The sequence below is a fragment of the Mus musculus genome, chromosome 4, assembly GCF_000001635.26.
Source record: "Mus musculus strain C57BL/6J chromosome 4, GRCm38.p6 C57BL/6J".
NCBI lineage: Eukaryota > Metazoa > Chordata > Mammalia > Rodentia > Muridae > Mus > Mus musculus.
Genome location: NC_000070.6, coordinates 56,958,087 through 56,978,742, shown reverse-complemented (window position 1 = coordinate 56,978,742; position 20,656 = coordinate 56,958,087). Strand labels below are relative to the sequence as shown.

The following is a 20,656-nucleotide window of genomic DNA, read 5'->3' as shown; positions in this document are numbered from 1 at the left end:
TTCTTGGCCCTGGTGTTCCCCTGTACTGGGGCATATAAAGTTTGCAAGACCAAGGGGCCTCTCTGGGGTGGAAACATTTTTAAATGGATGTGAAAGCACAGACCACAGAACACACGTTCTTATTTGGTTCTGTTTTCGAACACACAATATAATAGAAAATCACTGTTAGCAAAGACCTTTGCCAACCCAATGAACTACTTCAGAACATTTGCCTAAGCTATGTTCCAAAACTTGCTTTTATTTGGTGTCCAGAAACCCATTTTTCTTAAAAAAGACAATGTTACCCAACAGTTATTAGTTCTTAGTTAATTTTATAACATTTTAGTAGCCATAATAGTCCAGGGATGATGACAACTGATATTTATTGAACTGGAAATCTATCATAAGCCAATATTAGCCTAGATGCTGGGAATAACTAAGAATTCTGTGATTGAAAATGAAAGAGGGAATCTGGGGGTGGTGCTCAGAGAAAGAGTTTTTTGTGAGGTTCTGAGTTTAGTCTCTCTCTCTCTCTCTCACACACAATAGGGGGGCAGATCAAATGAAGAAGATGTGAAACTTGAGTCAGAGTAAAATGGAAGAAATGATCACCTCCATTGTCTTAATGACAGATAAGGAAGTAGCCGTTGCATTCCTGAATGAACACTGAATACTCTGGAGGGAAAAAAAAATTACCTTACTTCAGTGGCAAATAAGAGTAAGGGCATAACTGAAGATGCTTAATATGATGTGTAGCATTGAAAAGCTGCTCAATAAATACAGAGAGAAAAATTAAAAACCTGTTCAAGGCAGGATGTGGTCTATAGTAGTGAAAATGACGTAGGTTTTAGTACAAAATAGGGTAAATCTAGAATTAAAGTATTTGAGCCAGTTACTTAGGGGGTTGTTTGATCCAGTGGTCAAACTCTGGGGTAGTAGCAGCAGACAGACTCATGCCAGGAAAGCATAGCCTGGTGACATTTGTGAAAAGTCTAAAGCTAACATAACTAAGTAAGACATCACTGAAGAGAAGCAGTACAAATCAAAAGGGCAGGTTTTACACTGCCTGGGCCTATCTGAGGAAGCTTGCATCTCACCAGCCATCGTTCAATCAGTGACCAGTACCAAATCTCAGGCTGGGCAGAGAATGTAGCATGAGACACACATGGCTGCTGCACACATGGAGTGAGCACCCCAGGTGAAAATGATTTCCCTTGGAACCTGGAGGCCTCCATAGCCTTGCCCTCCAGCGTTGCTTAAAGGCGTTACGGTGTAAGTCATCTCAGAGGGACAAAGCTTGCCACTGTGTGTTGGAAGGACTTAGAATATGATAAGTGGTGGCCCAGAGAGATGAAGTTGTAATCTCCATTCTACTTAGAAGTGGAATCACCCAGCTACCAAGTTAACAGCTAGGCCTTTGTCATCATCTGTCTTTCTTCCTGAGTGTGTGCACTGTTGTAAAGTCGAGATTTTCTACCTCCTAGTCGGACAGCGGTAAGCAGGTGGTTAGGTAGGATTGGTCCCTGGTTGCTTGCTTGAAAATGAAATAGGAGCACACTCATTCACAGCATCCACCTAAGGCGAAGTTCAAAGTCGAGGATGCCCTCATAAAGGGGATAGTCAGATTTAATCAATGACCTTTGCTAAGTCCCCAAACATCCCTGGCAGTGATGATAAAAAATAGGCAGCCACATTCTTTAGAACTCTCATTGTGAGGATTGTTACTGGACTTCTCTGACCGTCATTCGTCTTCGCTGCCCAGGTTACCCTTTCCCCACTGCTCCTCCTGTGGACCCATTCGCCAAAATCAAGGTGGAAGACTGTGGAAGAACTAAGGGATGCTTCAGGTAGGTAGAGGTGGGAGTCTGACCACTAAGGCTCAGAAATGTACTGAGATTCTCCAGGTAGGATTCAAACCTGCAGGCATCTCTATGTGGGCACATGGTCTGTCCCCCAACCCCTTTTAACTTCAGCAAGGTTATAGAAAGCTCAAATAAGAAAATCCAGTGCTCAAGGGTTTTGTTTGCTGAGTCAGGTCTCGCTGTCCTTGAATTCTGGATACTCTCACGATCCTATGTAATACTGGCATTACAAGTGGGAGCATTACAACCACCATGCTTGGTTAGTGTTCAGTTGCCACATGTTCTTTTCTTAAAGATAGTATCCTAGTCACTTTCTATGGTCATGATAAAGACATAGCCAAGAAGGATTATATCACAATTCACCTCTAAAAGTGGCAGGAATGTGGAGGCAGGAACTGAAGTAGAGGCCATGGAGGAGTCCTGTTCACTGGCTTGCTCTCATGGCTTGTTCAGCCTGCTTTCTTATACTACCTAGAATACCTGACCAGGGCTGATACCACACATAGTGAGCTGGGCCCTCCCACATTAGTTGTCAATCAGGAAAATGCCCTACTGACTTGCCTATAGGCAATCTGATAGAGGCATTTTCTCAGTTGAGATTTCTTCTCCCTGTGACGTTAGCTTGTGTCAAACCGACAAAAATGTAACCAGACAGGCAGGTTCTCCTATAGCCTAGACTGGCCTTAAATTTGCAAACAAGGATAACCTTAAAGTTCTAATCCTCCTGCTTTCCCCTCCCATGTTCTGGGATGACAGGTGTATGCCTAGCTTATGCAGTGCTGAGGCTTAGTGCATGCTGGGTAAGCATTCTACCAACCGACCTACATTCCCAGCCCCAACGATTCCTTTCCAAATAAATAGCCATGACTTGTGGATTATGCATGATGCTAAGCATCGATGATTGTAGCTTAGTAATTTGAGCGAGTTCCTATGTGATTCTTGGTAGCATTCCATCAAGACATGACAGGCTCCAAATGAGCATGCTGGCATGTTCCTGTAATCCCAGCACTCAGGTGCCTGAGGCTCAAAGGGTTGAGGCCAACCTGGGCTACTTAGTGAAAAGACCCTGTATCAGAGATAGAGGACAGGTGGAGGGAGAGAGGGAGAGATGGAGACAGTTATGGAGAAAATAAAAATGAATGAATGTGAACTGGCTTGGTAGGGAGCAGTAGTGTAGAAACTTCTCAGAGGATTGTGCTAATCTTGTTGATTGCTCAGGGCGCAAGGTTTAAGGAGCTAAGCATCGACTCCAGGGGTCTCCAGCTTTATTGACTTACAAGGCTTTTTTGAAGACCTGTAAAAAAGTTCCAATACTATTATCACCGAGCAAAAACGGTGGGCAGTGTCTGATTCTGGCGGTGGTGACTGAGAAGGAGTTTTAATAGCCTGCTGGCTCATGCGGCTGGTGTGTCACACTGTTCTCTGCTCTTCTTCCCCTCCCTCATTCGTTCATATGTTTCACCCCAGCTCCAGGTGGCCTGCACCCGTATGTCTTTTTCCTGTTACTTGGGGTATCCCTGCTAACACATGAGCATGATCTCGTCTCCTTCCTCATTCACATTTCAGCACCCAGGGTCTTGTTCTTGCAGACATCTGCCATCAATGCTTTTATCCTCTCACCCATTGATACAGTGCCCTCCCTTCCCCTCCCCTTCCCCTCCCCTTCCCCTCCCCTCCCCTCCCCTCCCCTTCCCCTTCCTTTTCCTCCCCTTCCCCTTCCCCTTCCCCTTCCCCTTCCCCTTTCCCTTCCCTTCCCTTCCCATCCCCTCCCCTTCCCTTCTTTTTTTCTCTTTCCCATCCCCTCCCCTCCTCTCTCCTCCCTTTTCCTTCTTTCCCCTTTTCTCCCCTTCCCTTCCCTTCCTTCCCCTCCCATTCTCTCCTTTCCATTCTCCTTCCTTCTTTTCCCTCCCCTTCCCTTCCCTCTCCCTCTCTTTTCTTTCCTGTTCTTTTGTGCCTAGGGTCATGTACATTACAAACACAGGCTTTACCAATGAGATACACCCCACTGCAACATTGTGTTCCGTTCTGACAATGGTAGAGTACAGTGCTCCTTAATTAGGGGTTTCCAGTTATTGGTCCCCACTGGTACAGAATCTATCAGTTGTTTGCAAGGAGTTTTGTAACATTTATTTATTTATTTAGTGAACATGCCTATATGTGTGTGCATATGCACTTATATGTGTGCACTTATGTCATGGCACTCAGGTGGAGGTCAGAAGACAAATTCCTGGAGTCTTCTCTTTTTCTACCATGTAAGTTTCAGGGAGCAAACTTGGGGCACCACGCTTGGTGACAGGTGTTCTTATCTGTGGCACCATCTCACTTGCTCCTCTGTAAGAAATTAGTGGTGCCCTTCAAAAAGATGTGTGTATACATAATCTTACCATCTAGAGAATGACCTTACATGCTCTGTTTCAGCTTCTGACTGTGACTTTGTTAATGGCAAGTAGATTTTATAAGTAAGTCATGTACTTGTGTTCGTCAGATACTAGATGATGCTGTCAAATATGAACTGTACAAGTGTGGCTTTGGCAGCAGACCAAGAGATTAAATCGCAGGAGTTGGACCATCATTCCTTGTTGGTAATAAGAATGTTCTCAACTCAAAAGCCCCTGCGGTACAGTCAGAGGTGCTGTGTGCACCACACACACCACTGCAGAGAAAACCTTTCAGGAAAATCCCACCATTTATCATCACACAGATACTGTGAATTTCAGGATATCTGTTTTTATGTCTAAATCTATGGTATTTTAACTATGAAAAGTTATAAGGAAAAATAGCCACTCTACATTTTAATTAAGAAAAACTTGACAACGGGGCATGGTGGCACACGCCTTTAATCCCAGCACTCAGGAGGCAGAGGCAGATGGACTTCTGAGTTCGAGGCCAGCCTGGTCTACAAAGTGAGTTCCAGGACAGTCAGGGCTATACAGAGAAACCCTGTCTCCAAAAAACCAAACACACACCCCCAAAAAAAAACTTGACAAGTTTTTTTTTTAATTTTTTTTTATTACGTATTTTCCTCAATTACATTTCCAATGCTATCCCAAAAGTCCTCCATACCCCCCCCCACTTACCTACCCACCCATTCCCCCCCCTTTTTTTTTTTTGGCCCTGGCGTTCCCCTGTACTGGGGCATATAAAGTTTGTGTGTCCAATGGGCCTCTCTTTCCAGAGATGGCCGACTAGGCCATCTTCTGCTACATATGCAGCTAGAGTCAAGAGCTCCGGGGTACTGGTTAGTTCATAATGTTGTTCCACCTATAGGGTTGCAGATCCCTTTAGCTCCTTGGGTACTTTCTCTAGCTCCTCCATTGGGAGCCCTGTGATCCATCCAATAGCTGACTGAGTATCCACTTCTGTGTTTGCTAGGCCCCGGCATGGGTAGCCAACATCAAAGTAAATGGTGAGAAGCTTGAAGCAATCCCACTAAAATCAGGGACTAGACAGGCTGTCCACTATCTCCATACCTATTCAACGTTGTACTTGAAGTCCTAGCCAGAGCAATTCGACAACAAAAGGAGATCAAGGGGATACAAATTGGAAAAGATGAAGTCAAAATATCACTTTTTGCAGATGATATGATAGTATATATAAGTGACCCTAAAAATTCCACCAGAGAACTCCTAAACCTGATAAACAGCTTCGGTGAAGCAGCTGGATATAAAATTAACTCAAATAAGTCAATGGCCTTTCTCTACACAAAGAAAAAACAGGCTGAGAAAGAAATTAGGGAAACAACACCCTTCTCAATAGTCACAAATAATATAAAATATCTTGGCGTGACTCTAACTAAGGAAGTGAAAGATCTGTATGATAAAAACTTCAAGTCTCTGAAGAAAGAAATTAAAGAAGATCTCAGAAGATGGAAAGATCTCCCATGCTCATGGATTGGCAGGATCAACATTGTAAAAATGGCTATCTTGCCAAAAGCAATCTACAGATTCAATGCAATCCCCATCAAAATTCCAACTCAATTCTTCAACGAATTGGAAAGAGCAATCTGCAAATTCATCTGGAATAACAAAAAACCTAGGATAGCAAAAAGTCTTCTCAAGGATAAAAGAACCTCTGGTGGAATCACCATGCCTGATCTAAAGCTTTACTACAGAGCAATTGTGATAAAAACTGCATGGTACTGGTATAATGACAGACAAGTAGACCAATGGAATAGAATTGAAGACCCAGAAATGAACCCACACACCTATGGTCACTTGATCTTCGACAAGGGAGCTAAAACTTGACAAGTTTTTAACTTGAACAGATCCAGGTCAAAGCCCGTTGCAGGCTCTGACTTTACTCTACAACCTAGTTGATCTCTCCCTTCTCTGGACTCCAGTTTGCTTATAAAGTGGTGCAGGCCCTATCATGGTCCCCGCCAAGGAACCTGTGTTTCCGAGATCCCAGGAAGCAACAATAGTTAATAGCGCTGTTCAGTGCCCTTGGGTTGCACTCTGGATACTCTTTTTGTGTTTGAATCACAATCACGTAGAACTAACAAGGTCTCTTTTGGCAAATCCTCCAGATACGGGAAGCCAGGCTGTAATGCAGAAACCTGTGACTACTTCCTTAGCTACCGGATGATAGGCGCTGACGTGGAGTTTGAGCTGAGTGCAGACACAGATGGTTGGGTCGCGGTTGGATTCTCTTCAGACAAAAAGATGGTAAGGCGCAAATCTTGATAGAAGCTTCTTTCTCTCTTTGCTTCGTTGTTGTTCTTTAGATTTCAGAAGCTAATGAGTTAATTGAAGAAGTAGAAGCATTGTGTTAGTAACCGCTCTCTAATTGTAAGTTTAAAACATTCAGAGGCTCAGGGTGATGGTGTCACATACCTTTAATCTCAGCACTCAGGAGGCAGAGATGGGTGGAGCCCTGAAAAAAAAACAATAATAACAACAAAACAACAACAACAAAGTCAGAGGTTGGAGAGATGGCTCAGCAGGTGGGACCAGGGTTTGGTTTCCAGCACTCACATCAAATGGCTCCCAACTGCCTGCAACTCCAATTCTAGGGGTTCTGATACCCTCTGGCCTCTGTGGGCTCATGCCCATGATGTGGGCAGTATGTATAAACTCACGCATGAACACACACAAAATAAGTAAATCTGTTTGTTTGGGTTTTTTTAATTCAAGCAAGCTTTAGTAGAAAGATTGGTTATTAAAACACAGGGCATCCATCGTGTGTTACATGTAGTGATCAGCTCTGTCCACATCATGCTGCAAACTACATGTCCTGTGCCAATTGTTGTGTCTCTTGCTCCCATGTGTGTGCATTAGCTGGGGTTCAGCTTGTTTTCAGTGGGCTCATCAGGGCTTGCTGTATGTAGTCCATGGGTTGGGTTTGATTTCCCCTGTGTGCGTCTGGAAGGGGTAGCTACCCAGGACTGCTACACACACACACACACACACACACACACACACGTGCACATGCATTCACGAGTCAAGCAAATCTCCAGTGAACATCAGCTGGGTGTCCTCTAATAGTCTATATGGAGAGAGTGTCAGAAGTCACAAAGTGAGCATTTAGTTCAAGACTGCTCGATTGTAGATGCCAAGGTCAAGTCCCAGGTTGTGATCTGATGAACTGGCTATACTGGCTATCCTCTTAAGTTTCATTAATTTATCAGAACTTGGGTAAAACTTATATTTGCCTACTGGGTTAATCGACTTCCCATCACCATTAACTCCTTTTTTAAAAGCCTCCAAGAGCAGAGGATATAACTCAGTGAGAGAGAAGGGAGGAGCGAGGAGGAGCTTGAGTCCCAATATCTGCTTCCAACTCTATTCACCAAGTTTCTAACTTCTATTGGGCTCCATCCCTTACATCTCCCACTATTCCCAATAGTGCCATAGACAGGGAGCAACCTTTACCACAAAGGCCTTTGGGAGGTACAGATCACGGCACCACAGTGGCAGTAGTAAGGAGAGCTTACTTCTGGGGTGTTTCGAAAGCATCACTTGGGGATGGAGAGACTGCTCAATGGTTCAGAGTGCTTGCTAGTCTTCCAGAGGACCTGAATTTGGTTCCCAGCACCTATGTTGGATGGCTGATAACCTCCTTTAACTAGAGGATGAGGGGATCTGATGCCTCGCCTGGCCCTTCATGGTTATCTGCATGCACATGGCATAACACACACACACATACACACACACACACACTTCATGGTTATCTGCATGCACATGGCATCACACACACACACACTTCATGGTTATCTGCATGCACATGGCATAACACACACACACACACACTTCATGGTTATCTGCATGCACATGGCATAACACACACACACACACACACACACACACTTCATGGTTATCTGTATGCACATGGCATCACACACACACACACACACACACACACACACACACACACCCAACAGTAATAGATTAACCTTCTGAAACTAAGCCAGTGGAACCAGCACCCCAAAATATGAGCTGCCCACACTGCACAGGGTGGAAGACTATCTTTCTATGGACTCCTAGGGAAGCAAAGCCTGAAGTCCCCTAACTGTTAGCACCTCAGGATATGGAGTGACTGCTCAGGAGGCCCTGGGCTTTCTCTTACTCTGCTTTGGTTTTGGTGGTGGTGGTGGTGGTGGTGCTGGTGGTGCTGCTGGTGGTGGTGCTGGTGGTATGTGTGGTGCAGCCATGGGACCCAAAGATGGAGCTGCTCTTAAGGTCAACTTGACATTCTTCTGGTGGCCAGGGCCTGGGGATCTGTGGTGAGGGGTGTTGTAGGCAGAGCCCAGGCCCCATCCTGTGAGTCACCCCAATAAAGGAGAAAGAAGGAATGTAAGAAGCACATGGATTCAAGACTAGCAGAGGCTACACAGTGAGCTAGCTCCTGTCGGAAAATATGCAAGGGAGAGATAGAAACAGGGAGAGAGGAAGAGAGGGTTGATTTGAGGGCTCAGATTACAGACCAACTGGGGAGCATTTACAGAGCCACTGTAATATCTATGAACGTAAAGGCCCCTCCTTTCCTCTCTCCACTGAAGCATGCGTTAAATTAAAAAACAAAAACCTGACTTTGTATAGCAGGAGCGATGTGCATTCCCGTTGTAATAACCTTGAATTTTTATGGCACGGTTTTCAAATTGATTTCTTTTTTAATAGCATCTTTGGGTTCCTTTCTGAGTGACATGCCTCACAGACTCCAGGTACTGCCTCCCCCATCATCCTTATCCCCCACGCAATGGTACAGTCAGCTAATCTTTAATGTTTTTTTAAAAATCGTTCTGAAAGGAAAATCAAACCTCCAGATAGGCCACAGAGATAGCTCCCCAGACTTGCCTTCCTTACCCCGTCTCGCTGTCTCTCTATCTTGTGCCAGATGCATCCTCTGATAGCTGCTTTATTGTAGCAGTGTGCACCTAAAACGTATCATTTCTGACCATTCCCAGTGTATGATTCAGTGGCATCAGTCACAATCTCTGTCGTGAAGCCATCGTACAGTTTCCTATTCCAGAACTAGGAAACTCAAATGACAGTTTGCTGTCCACGTGTGGCTCTCTACTGATGCTGCCTCTGCTGCTACTATGTGTGACTAACATTTCCTGGAAACTTCAATGCTACACCACAGATATCAGGATCCTTTAAACATTAAATATTTAAGAGGGTTGTCTTTCATTATATGGTTTCTCTATCAAATTCAGAGAGTTTGAGATCCATAGGATAGTACTGTCAGCTATCTTATTTCCAAATGTCATTGATCAACACAATTCTACCTAGAAATACCATTGAATCATTTAGTGGTCATGTGACTTTAGTCTTCTTCACTTTATAATAGCTTCTGGGCCTTTTAAATTAATAAATGGATTAGGTAATTGCTTTGGGAAGTTTTTCATGACTGAAGTTTTTGTTTGGTTTGATTTGGCTTGGTGTGATTTTTGGAGAAAGGCTTTCTCTGTGTAGCCTTGGCTGTCCTGGAACTCACTCTGTAGACCAGGCTGCCCTCAAACGCAGAGATCCACTTGCCTCTGCCTCTCAAGTGCTGGGATTAAAGGCGTGCACCACCACTGCCCAGCCTTAGCTGAAATTTTATATTGTTAGAATGAGCTTCAAGGTGGATTTGCCTGGCTGTGCTTGTCAGGCTACTTTATGTGGTTTTGTGCGGGAATCCATGGGTAGTGACACATCCCCCAAATGTCCCAGCAGGAAGGCCCTGAAATGTCAATCATTGTGATGCTGACTTTGCTCAGGTGTTTTAGACTTTTTAAAAAGGATTTGTTTGTTTGTTTTGGTTTTTCGAGACAGGGTTTCTCTGTATAGCTCTGGCTGTCCTGGAACTCACTTTGTAGACCAGGCTGGCCTCGAACTCAGAAATCTGCCTGCCTCTGCCTCCCGAGTACCGTGTGTTTAGTTGTGTATGTGGGAGGTATGCATACCGTTCTGCACTTGTGAAGGTCAGAGGACAACTTGCAGGAGTTGGTTCTCTCCTTCTACCAGGTGGGTCCAGGGAATGGAGCTTGCGTCACTCTGATTGATAGCAAGACATTTCTAATTACAGAGGTGATGGGATATATATTTCTGAGTGAAAAGTTTGCAAAAGACAAATCTCTGCCTCTCCTCTCCTCAACCTTTTTCTCTGCTAGGGTGGTGACGATGTCATGGCCTGCGTCCATGATGACAATGGCAGAGTCCGCATACAGCACTTCTATAATGTGGGTCAGTGGGCAAAGGAGGTTCAGAGAAATCCTGCCCGAGATGAAGAAGGAGTTTTCGAGAACAACCGCGTCACCTGCAGGTTTAAGCGTCCCGTGAATGTTCCCAGGGATGAAACGATCGTGGATCTGCACCTGAGTTGGTACTACCTGTTTGCTTGGGGTCCGGCCATTCAGGGTAAGCCTACATTTCATGCTCTCCACAGTTCACAGTTACGTGGAGTCCCACTGTGTATGCATGAGAGCCACAAACACTCCTCCAAGTATTCGACATGGAAAAGAGAGTATGGGTCCTCCCTTCAGAAGGTTCTAAAGAACTTACCATGCAAGGAGACTCCGGACAGAGTGCACACATGCATAGCTAGAGCGTGTAACACAACATAGGATGAGCATGCACTTCATGAAGCAGTCATATGTCTGCTGTGGAGGGCAGATATTTCTATTTTCTCCTTACCCCATCCTACAGAAGTCTAGATATCATTGCCCTCGTATTATAGAGTATAAGAAACCCCCTTGTGGTAGACAACTAATTAATGGTAGAAATAAAACTCACTTCCAGATCTTTCAGACTTGAAAGCCAGTGAACTCTTAACCACCAACCTTTTAGTAAGAAAATACTAAAGAGGAAAGAGTTTCTAGAGAGTTCTCTAGAGTTTGACAGCAAGCATTAATTCTCACTTTATGGCCATTCTCATGGTCACAAATCAATCACAATAACCTCAATTTTAGCCCATTAATCCTCAAATATTAAGGTGGATAACTTATTGATAAGTCAAGTCTTTTGCATATTAGAGGTCAGGGCTGAGTCTGTGTTTCCCGATGATGCCAAGCTATGGATGATGTCACTCCCTCTGGCAAAGCTCTCTGGTTGTTTCCTATCAAAGGCCCGAGGGCATCATAAGAGACCTTTAAGAGGTTGCTTAAATCAAGTCATCTTGTGAGCTTGGGCAACCCAGTGGCCTTCCATCTAGTGGCCTGACCAAGAGTGAAGGTAAGTTTGGTTTACAGTCCAGTATAGAGAACTTATTCTCTCTCTGGCTCCTAGGAATTTTACCTTTCTTCCTTGCTTTTTCTTTTTCTTTGAGCCAACTGCCTACTGTGTTGCACAAGCTAGAGCAATCGGTAGTGTATAGCACTGCACCCAGATGACATCTGTCTTACTGTGTGCTCAGCAGCTTTTCATTGCTTCATCTGACCCCCACCCCCATTTCTTTCCATTGATTTAGAAAGTACATAATCTCCTCTTTGCCTTCTCTTCCCCTTCCCACCCATTGCCACCGGGGAAAGGCATTGGATGCCAGTAGATTGGTGGTAGCTTTCCATTCGTTTGCTGGTTTCCCAGAGTCACCCCCACTGGATCTGCAATGGTACCTTCAAGCCCTTTTAGTGTTCTGGGAAATAAATGATATTTTAGCTTGGAGAGATGAATTCATTTCAAACAGTAAGACTGCTATCTGAAGATTTGAGTTCTTAGTACCGGTCTGCCCCATGGTAGCTGTGTAGGCTGTTATCTAAATTCAAACTTCATTTCCTTATACCTAAAGAGGGGGTAATAATGCCTGCCTCACACGGTTATTAGCTAGTGGGTGAGGATAAGCATGTGGAATTGCCTTAGTAAATGGGAAAATGCTGTACAGAAGTCCCATTCCATCTGTGGGAGATTGAGGGAGATTTCACTGAGACTTCCAGTGTTTACATTTGCCCCATACATGATGTATAAATTAGAATTCAGTATGAGTTGTATAGTGATACTACTAATAAAGCAATCATAAATAACAGTACACTGTAGTAAGTCATATAAAATGCCATCTTTTTCTCTTTTTAAAAATATCTTACTAGTCTGGAGAGATGGCTCAGTTGTTGAGGGCACTGACTGCTCTTCCAGAGTCTGGGTTCAAATCTCAGCATCCACAGAACAGCTCACAACTGTCTGTAACTCCAAGATCTAACACCTTCACACAGACATGTAGGCAGGCAAAATACCAATGCACATAAAATGAAAATAAATAAACTAAAAAAATATCTTGATGTCTCAAACTATTATTTTTGAACTGCAGTTGACTATGGTCATTGAAAGCAGAAAGAAACCTTGGATAATGGGGACTCTCAGATGTTTAGAAGGTGGTCCTCTTAGAGTCTGACATCTGAGATTTGGAGGGATCCATGTTCATCTGGGTATGCCTGATAAGCTCCCTCCGGGTTCTCTTCTCACTGTTTCCAGACAAAACAGACCCATTCCCACCCACATGCTGGCCGTTGCTTTTCTTGTTTCCTGAGAGTTCTAACATCTGTCAGTTCTATTCCTGTCTCATAGCGGCATAAACTTTGGGCTAAATCTTGAAGGAATAGAAATTCTCTTTCTCTCAAGAAAGCCATGAACTGGAGGTGCATGGCATAGCCTAAGAGGCCAGTCAAGGACCAGTGAGTAAGGTCCTTACATGTGAATTGAGAGTGGACCTTTTTGTGGAGGGCCCTCCCTGCCAGCGGGGAGAAACTGTGTGGGAGGAAGCCAGCATGGACTCTCAGTACATTGTGTCTGGCCGAGCTCCCAGAGAGAAAGGACTGTAAAAAGCCCACTCGGTGCAAACCAGACTGATAGAGCAGACCTGGACGTTCAGCTGCTCTGGAGACTGAGGCAGAAGGACCACAAATTCAAGGCTTGTTTGGGCTCCAGGGTGAGTTCAAGACCAGCCTGACAAGCTTTTTGAGACCCTATCTCAAAGTTAAAAGCAAAACTAAAAGAAAGTTGGCAAGCTGAAGCTATATAGCTCAGTGGTAGATGTTTGCTTAGCATGTTTGTGACCTGGGTTCAAACACTCCAAAAACCTTAACTGAGCTCCACTGCCAGGGAAAACTTTCCATTGAACTCTCATACCTTAGTTTCCCTAACCCAGGCTTAATTTTTTTTCCAGGAAGTCAGACATAACTAATCAACTTTACCTCAATAAACATTTTTTTTTAGCATTTATTTTTTTTAAAAAAAGATATATTTATTTTATGTATATGAGTACACTGTAGCTGTCTTCAGACACACCAGAAGAGGGCATCAGATTCCATTGCACACAGCTTGCTCGGCGTGGTGGCACATGCCTTTAATCCCTGCAATGGGAAGGCAGAGGTGGTCGGATCTGAGTTCAAGTTCCAGGCTAGCCAGGGCTACACAGAAAAACCTCCTCTCAAAAAAAAAAAAAAATCATAAAAAGAAAAAGAAAGGAAGCAGTCTTGGTGCAAGCAGTTCTCTTGCCTCAGTCTTGCTGGAATCTGCAACCACAGATGTGCACCATAGCTCATAGCTTGAGGAAAAAAAAAAAAAAACAGCTTCTTACAATTTCTCTTTATCATTTTACTTCTTTAGTGCTGAGGATTAAACCAGAGGCCCTCAGACTTGAGCCGTTCTCTCTGCCGCTGACCTGTGCAATCAGTCCTTAAGCATTGTACACACACAATCCCTTTCTTCACCTGGTGACCAGGTGGAGAAAAGCGCCATCCAAGGACTCATTAGATTAGTTATTTTCTCCAAACTGTTCTTCTCTGATCTTCTTGAAATATCCCTGACATCTGGCATGCCAGTCTCTTTTGGCTAGGAAAGTCCCTCCCTCTCCCCTACTCTTTTCCTTTCTTTATTCTTTCCCTCATCCCTGTGGTTCAGTCATGTGAGTGCACAGATGAGGTCAGAGTAAGATATCAAGTGTCTTCCTTTATTATGTTCTGCCTATTTTCCCTATTTCTTTCCTTTCTTTCCTTCCTTCCTTCCTTCCTTCCTTTCTTTCTTTCTTTGAGATGGGGATCTCTCTAAATGGTCCTGGCTATCTTGGAACTCACAACTCACTGTGGTTCACCTACCTTCCCAGTTCTAGGATTCAAGTGCTCAGCTTACCTTATTTCTTGAGATAGAGTCTCTTAAAGAACTGGAAACCGCCCTCTTTGGCTATACCGGCCCGGCCTGCTGGCCAATGAACTCTTTTTTTTTTTTTTTAAGATTTATTTATTTATTATATGTAAGTACACTGTAGCAGCCTTCAGACACTCCAGAAGAGGGCGTCAGATCTCGATTCGGATGGTTTTGAGCCACCATGTGGTTGCTGGGATTTGAACTCCAGACCTTTGGAAGAGCAGTCGGGTGCTCTTACCCACTGAGCCATCTCTCCAACCCACCAATGAACTCTTAAGACTCTTCCCTGTCTTTGCTCCCCAGTGCTCAGGTTATGCATACATACGTACACACTCGGCTTTTTACATGGGTGTTGGGGATTCAAACTTAAGGCCTCGTGTCCTCATGCTTGCAGCATAAACAGTCCTACCTACAGTGCCGCCTCCCTAGCCAAAGGCTGGCTCACTCATAATAGCCCACAGGCAATGACAGATGGCTTCCACTTATGTGGGAGTCAGGTGCTGTCCAGAGTTTCTGATCTGTATCTGCAAGATTTGGGGCTGCGGAGGTAGCTCAGGGAGAGAGCATTTGCCTTAGCGTGCTTGGAGCCTTAGGTTTACCACTGCCCTAAAGACTTGAGGAGGCAGAATCAGTAATGCTTGCTGTTTGTATTAAAAATATCGCCCGTCCCCTCTAAGACTGGAGAGATTACACGGGTTAAGATCATATACTGCTATTGCAGAGGACACAAGTTCAGTTCCAAGTGCCCGTATCAGGTCTCTCTCTCTCTCTCTCACACACACACACAGAGAGAGAGAGAGTTAAAAATAAAATAAATCTTTTTAAAAACTTAAATGTTTAAAAAAATAAAAATACATCTTTTTTCATTTGAAATCAAGAAGTTTGAATTTATTAGAGACAAGTAGAAACCCATTCAGTTCACACAAGTAAATATTAAGACTGGCTGCCACAGGACAGAGAGATCAGTGGGTTGTCTGATCTCGGGGTGACTGCAGATCAATAAGAACTCTCTTTGGGTGTAAAGAGAAAGGATTTCTGTGCTCTCCTTCATACGAGCAGTTACAGAGAGTTCTGATGCTGGCTCTGTACCTGAATCCAGATTTTATAAACATATGCATTTAGTGTTTGTCTCTGCCCTTTAGTTCTGTGCTGCTTTTGATGGGTCCTCCCCTACTTCTATGTTAAAGGCGCCATCACTCGTCACGACATAGACTCTCCACCGGCTTCAGAGCGCGTTGTCAGTATTTACAAGTACGAAGACATTTTCATGCCGTCGGCTGCCTACCAGACCTTCTCCTCGCCATTTTGTCTGCTTCTCATTGTCGCCCTGACCTTCTACCTGCTGATGGGAACCCCTTAACCACCGCTGCCAGCCACAGACTAGATGGAGTGAAAACCCTTCAGTATCTATTTTTCAGTAACCGCCTGTATAATTTTCGCTTCTATGATCTAAAAACAAGTCATGATTTCAACATTTTTGGGAGAAGAAAAAAAAAAGCGCAAGCCTCTCTCCTGGTCAGGCAGGATTGTCAAGGCAACGCTACTTTCGGGAAGCACTTAAAACATTTGCAAACACTTCCAAATATGTTCTCTGTTTGAGCTTTACAATGTCTATGCATTGGCTTGGTAAAACTGTGAGGGCCATCATATTGATTTAAACCCAGACAAAGGGTGCCTTTTGCTGACCCACGTGTCTCACAGCCTTGGCTAACATGATCAGACAACATACAGTACGGTAGGGAGAACTAGACATGGAAAGTAGACCTCAGAACAGTCTTTGCTTTGAGCAGTCTTTACTTTCAGTCCTGAACAAGAGGGTCACCTTGCATGTGGCCGTGGAGATCTTTATAGGATGTCACGGTGTATCATCAGGCTCTCGAGAACTTTTCTGTGGCGCATAAATGCTTTTAGATAGTCACACGGTTGATAGGGAATATGGGAGAGATTCTAGGGATAAGCGAGTGGTTTGTATTTATCTAAAATATCTTCTCAATTAGTGTGGAGTTATGGAAAAACGATTATATATCGCTGTTAGGAAAAATTAAAAATGTGGATGTCCCTGAAGCTGTAAAATTATTATAATGATTAAAAATAGGAGAATTCTTAGTAGTTAGAATTTGCTCTCTTCTGCCACTGTATTCTACCAAGTAAGGTGTTCATGGGTGACTGTAGCCAATGGTGTTTTTCAAGTTAGAATACACTAAGTATAACTGAATATCCATTATAACAGAATAGTCATCTTAAGGAAAACAAGGCATTTTAATCATATATCAACGTTTTTAAAGGCTGTAGACACCAGGAGCAAAAGATGGGGCAGGGGGCCTAAGGTAAATTTACCAAGAGTATATGTTTAAAATGTTCAATTCTTTGTTTCCTTTTGTCAAAAGAGCCAGATACTCTTTTAGTCCAAATACCTATGCTAGCAGCCTGCCAAGAGGCGAGAGTGTAGCTGTGGGCGCTTACACCGCTGGGCCAGTCCCATTGTGGCATTCCAGAATTCTCTGATTTTTTTTTTTTCCCATTGCTTCCGAGCTGGCTCCAGCTTTATAGGTGAGCAACAGCAGATTATAGTTTCTAAAATTGTCTTCAAGATTCAGGTCAGAGGTGAAGGTCTGCGTGTGGGAAAGTGTTCAGATTCTTCTGGGCTGGCGCCAAAACAAAGTAAGTATTGCTATTTTGTGACACCACCCACACCCGGTTTCCAACTCAAAGTTCAAGCAGAAGGCCTCACCTCACTCCAATTATCTCTTCACTAAACCCTCTGATCTTATTCAGGCTTGGCTCCAGCATGGCCGTGCACCAGCTTTGCAGCATTAGGGGCTGGTTTAGAAGTGAGGGTTGGGAGTAGATAGAGACACCCTTGTTGTAAATAAGAAGCCTGATATTTTTATAACCCTTATGTGTACAATAGTCGATCTACAACTAGCAGAGCCAATAGAGACAGACTTCAGTTATGAGTAGGAGCAGAGCGAGCGGTGTCTCCCTTCCACATACGTTTCAAATCAAGTTTCACTGGGTCTTTTGACTTTGGTGACTAGTTTTGTCTATTTTTTTTGCCTGGAACTTTCAGAGTTATCCTTGTCCTTACAGTAACATGCAAGTGACCCTACTAAGCGTCGGTCTTCTCTGCTTCAGGACCACTACTTGTGCCAGCAAGTCGAAGGGGCCTTGAGGTCCTCCCTCCTGTGGACGATGCTCTCATCTGAAAGGCTCTAACTTAATTATCTCGTCCTCAGGTCCTCTGGACTAGTTTTAGGACTTACTCAAGTGCTCCCGAAGCCCACTGGGCTTCCTCAGCAGACACTTCAGGCTTTAGTGAAATCACAGGTTTTGGCTGCTAAGCCATCATAGAGGAACTATTTCTCAGTGCTTGCCCTTGTGACAGACATTACTTCTTAGTAAGTGTTCAGCAAACTGATGGGCCAAGTTACAAACCGTCTCGATGTTGTGAGTTTATTGCAGCCAGAGGGATCTCTTTTATATAGTCTACCCGACGAGTAATGTTTTTATGTCCTCTCCTTGTGATCACATCATGTCTTCCAAAAACATAAATGACAGAATCCTTAGTGATTTTGTTGGTTTTGCTTTTCCATGGACATCAGTTGGCATTTTCAACAATAAATCATTGTCCTGGAATAAGAATTTACAGACTAGGGATGCATCACAACGGTTGACCGCAGAGAGCTAGCCACTGATAGACCTGCTGGAGTTAAAAGCAGATAAACTCAAACTAGTTCATTCTTACCTACCGTAAGAGAAAGACCTTCACCCCTCCACTCTTTCTCTCTTTCAGCAGAGCCTCACAATCCTCCTCCTCCAGCCTCCTGACTCCTGGCTGCTGCTATCTCAAGCACACACCACAGATTGGACAGTGCGTTTTCCTTTCTAATATGATGTTTGTCCTGAGGGAGACGCCTATCAATGCTTTTTGCTTAAAAAGAAAAAAAACCAAGTGAAGTATAAGTGGCAGAAAAACGTACACTAGTTTAATGCACTTATCTTGCAAGAGACAGCCTAGGCTAAGGGAGGCAACATGACTTTCTCCATCTCATGCAGAGTCATTAAAACTTCCATTAAATAGAACCTACTATCCATACTTAAACCAACTGGTTGCCTTTGCCTGCCTCCTGGTACTTCACATCAAGCAGAGAACTTCTTACAGCTGTATTTGAGGAAAGAAACACAGTTTAAGGAAGAAAGAAAGAAAGAAAGAAAGAAAGAAAGAAAGAAAGAAAGAAAGAAAGAAAGAAAGAAAGGAAGAAAGGAAGAAAGAAAGAAAGAGAGAGAGAGAGAAAGAGAGAGAGAGAGAAAGAGAGAGAGAAAGAAAGATAGAAAGAAGAAAGAAAGGAAAGGAAGGAAGGAAGAACTTTTTCTCTTTTTATTTAAGATTTATTTATTTCTTTTATGTATATGAGTGCTCTATCTGCATGTACACCTGCGTGCCAGAAGAGGGCTTCAGATCATACTGTAGATAGTTACAATCCACCATGTGCTTGCTGGGATTTGAACTCAGGACCTCTGGAAGAGCAGACTGTGCTCTTAATTGCTGAGCCATCTCTCTAGCCCCCACATTTAACTTTGTATCACTTTATTTTCTGCTTTTAAAATCATTTTAGTACTCTTGTCTTCTCTCTCTGTCTCTCTCTCTTTCTCTCTCCTCCCCGCTTTCTTTTCAGTGCTGGGGACATACCCAAGGCATTGTACACTGAGCTACATCCCCAGTTCATTTTAGGACAGCTAATGATTTTCAAACTAATGTGTAGAATGGACATGATTGGAAGAATGTGTTGGTTAATTTTTAAATATGACTTTTTTTTTACAGACGTGGTCTGTCTTACAACATGGAACTCCATATAGTGCGACACTTCTTGTCCCACGATAGTCAAACACGCATTTGGAGAACATTCAGAAGCTACATTCAGTTACCTTGGGTTGGTTTCTGTCCTTAAAGAAACCATAATGTTTGACACCTGAGGATGGGTTTCCATCCCAGCAGAATCACACTTTCTCGCACTGCCTACATTCGGGATTTTTGTCTGACATTAGCACTGAGGTTGAATGCCATTCTTTGTTCTAGCGCAGGAGTTCTTACAATTTTCTTCTAAGGGTCCAGGCTGTAAATATTTGAACTTTGAACTTGTGTTGCAGCTGTGCTACCCTGCTCAAAAACAAACAAGCATGGCTGTGCTTTAGTAAAACAACTGAAATTCGAGCTTCATATACTTGGCAGATACCAAAAGGGTCTATTAAGTTTCAAAGAGCTATTGGAAGATGAAAAAAATTTTTTTTAGTTTACAGGCTTAACAGACACAGGAAGTAGGTTGGGCTGGACTTGTGGACTCTGGTTTTCCCACAGTGGCTTTAGTCCATGGGCCTACTATTTATCCAGTCATTTATAAAACATATCATCAGGAACTTATCACTATCTAGATGTAAAACTATTAAAGTTGGGGAATAATTTGTTTTAAAATGACTTACAGTTGGTTTGCTGATATAACTGAATAACATAGTGGCATCCTTGCACATGTATGCTATAATGTGTCTCCTGGAGTCGGCACAAAAGAGGTAACAGTGAGGAACCAGTCTCGGTAAGCAACAGCTTTGTTTTGCCTGAGGTCTGGCAGCCATTAACGTGTCTCACTGCGGAGCTACTCTTTTGGTGAACATTTCTACGCTTAGAGTAATTTATTTCCATGTAGAATTTTTTGAAAGAAATATCATATGGGCATGAGAGTGATTTATACATGTGACACATATAACTCATTTAATAAAACAATGTGTGGGAGCCAGCATACCAAGTCACATGCTGAGGTGACTGTAGTTGACTGCTGTCCATCCGTCCGTCCATCCATCTTCTCCATCCAAGTGCATAGTTAGTGAGCAGGTGGATTATTGTCAGTGTGTTTATATGTATATACACTTTGTACATATGTGACAGATGGGAGTGTATTTATACATAAACGTGCACATATGCGTGAAGGCATACCATGAATATTAAAGGTTTTTGTCAGGGTTGGTTCTTTTTCTGATCTCTTGTATAGTTTAAAACTGGGAGATAAAACATTGTGTGTGTGTGTTACAAGCATACTTACCCTTGAATTTTTGTTAGTTTATAGAAAGGATTCCTGGATCTTTTATTAAGCCTTGACTCATCTATCTATCCAACCTTATAGAAATCATGAAGAACATATATGCACTGTTGCTTAATTTAACTTTTCTATATGAATAACTGGCATGTTACATGGTAGCCTAAACATGTTT

At 43.3% G+C, this 20,656-nt stretch overlaps 1 protein-coding gene across 1 annotated transcript in view; it reads left to right on the top strand.

The window, feature by feature from the left end:
- Window positions 1–18,607, top strand: part of Frrs1l (ferric-chelate reductase 1 like) — a 30,256-nt gene extending 11,649 nt beyond the window's left edge. The window contains exons 2-5 of the mRNA NM_001142965.1: window positions 1,742–1,826; window positions 6,367–6,505; window positions 10,435–10,681; window positions 15,583–18,607. Coding sequence (NP_001136437.1) covers window positions 1,742–1,826; window positions 6,367–6,505; window positions 10,435–10,681; window positions 15,583–15,755 — 644 coding nt within the window. The 3' untranslated portion in view covers window positions 15,756–18,607. The remainder of the gene's footprint in view (window positions 1–1,741; window positions 1,827–6,366; window positions 6,506–10,434; window positions 10,682–15,582) is intronic.
- The last annotated feature ends 2,049 nt before the right edge of the window (window positions 18,608–20,656 follow it).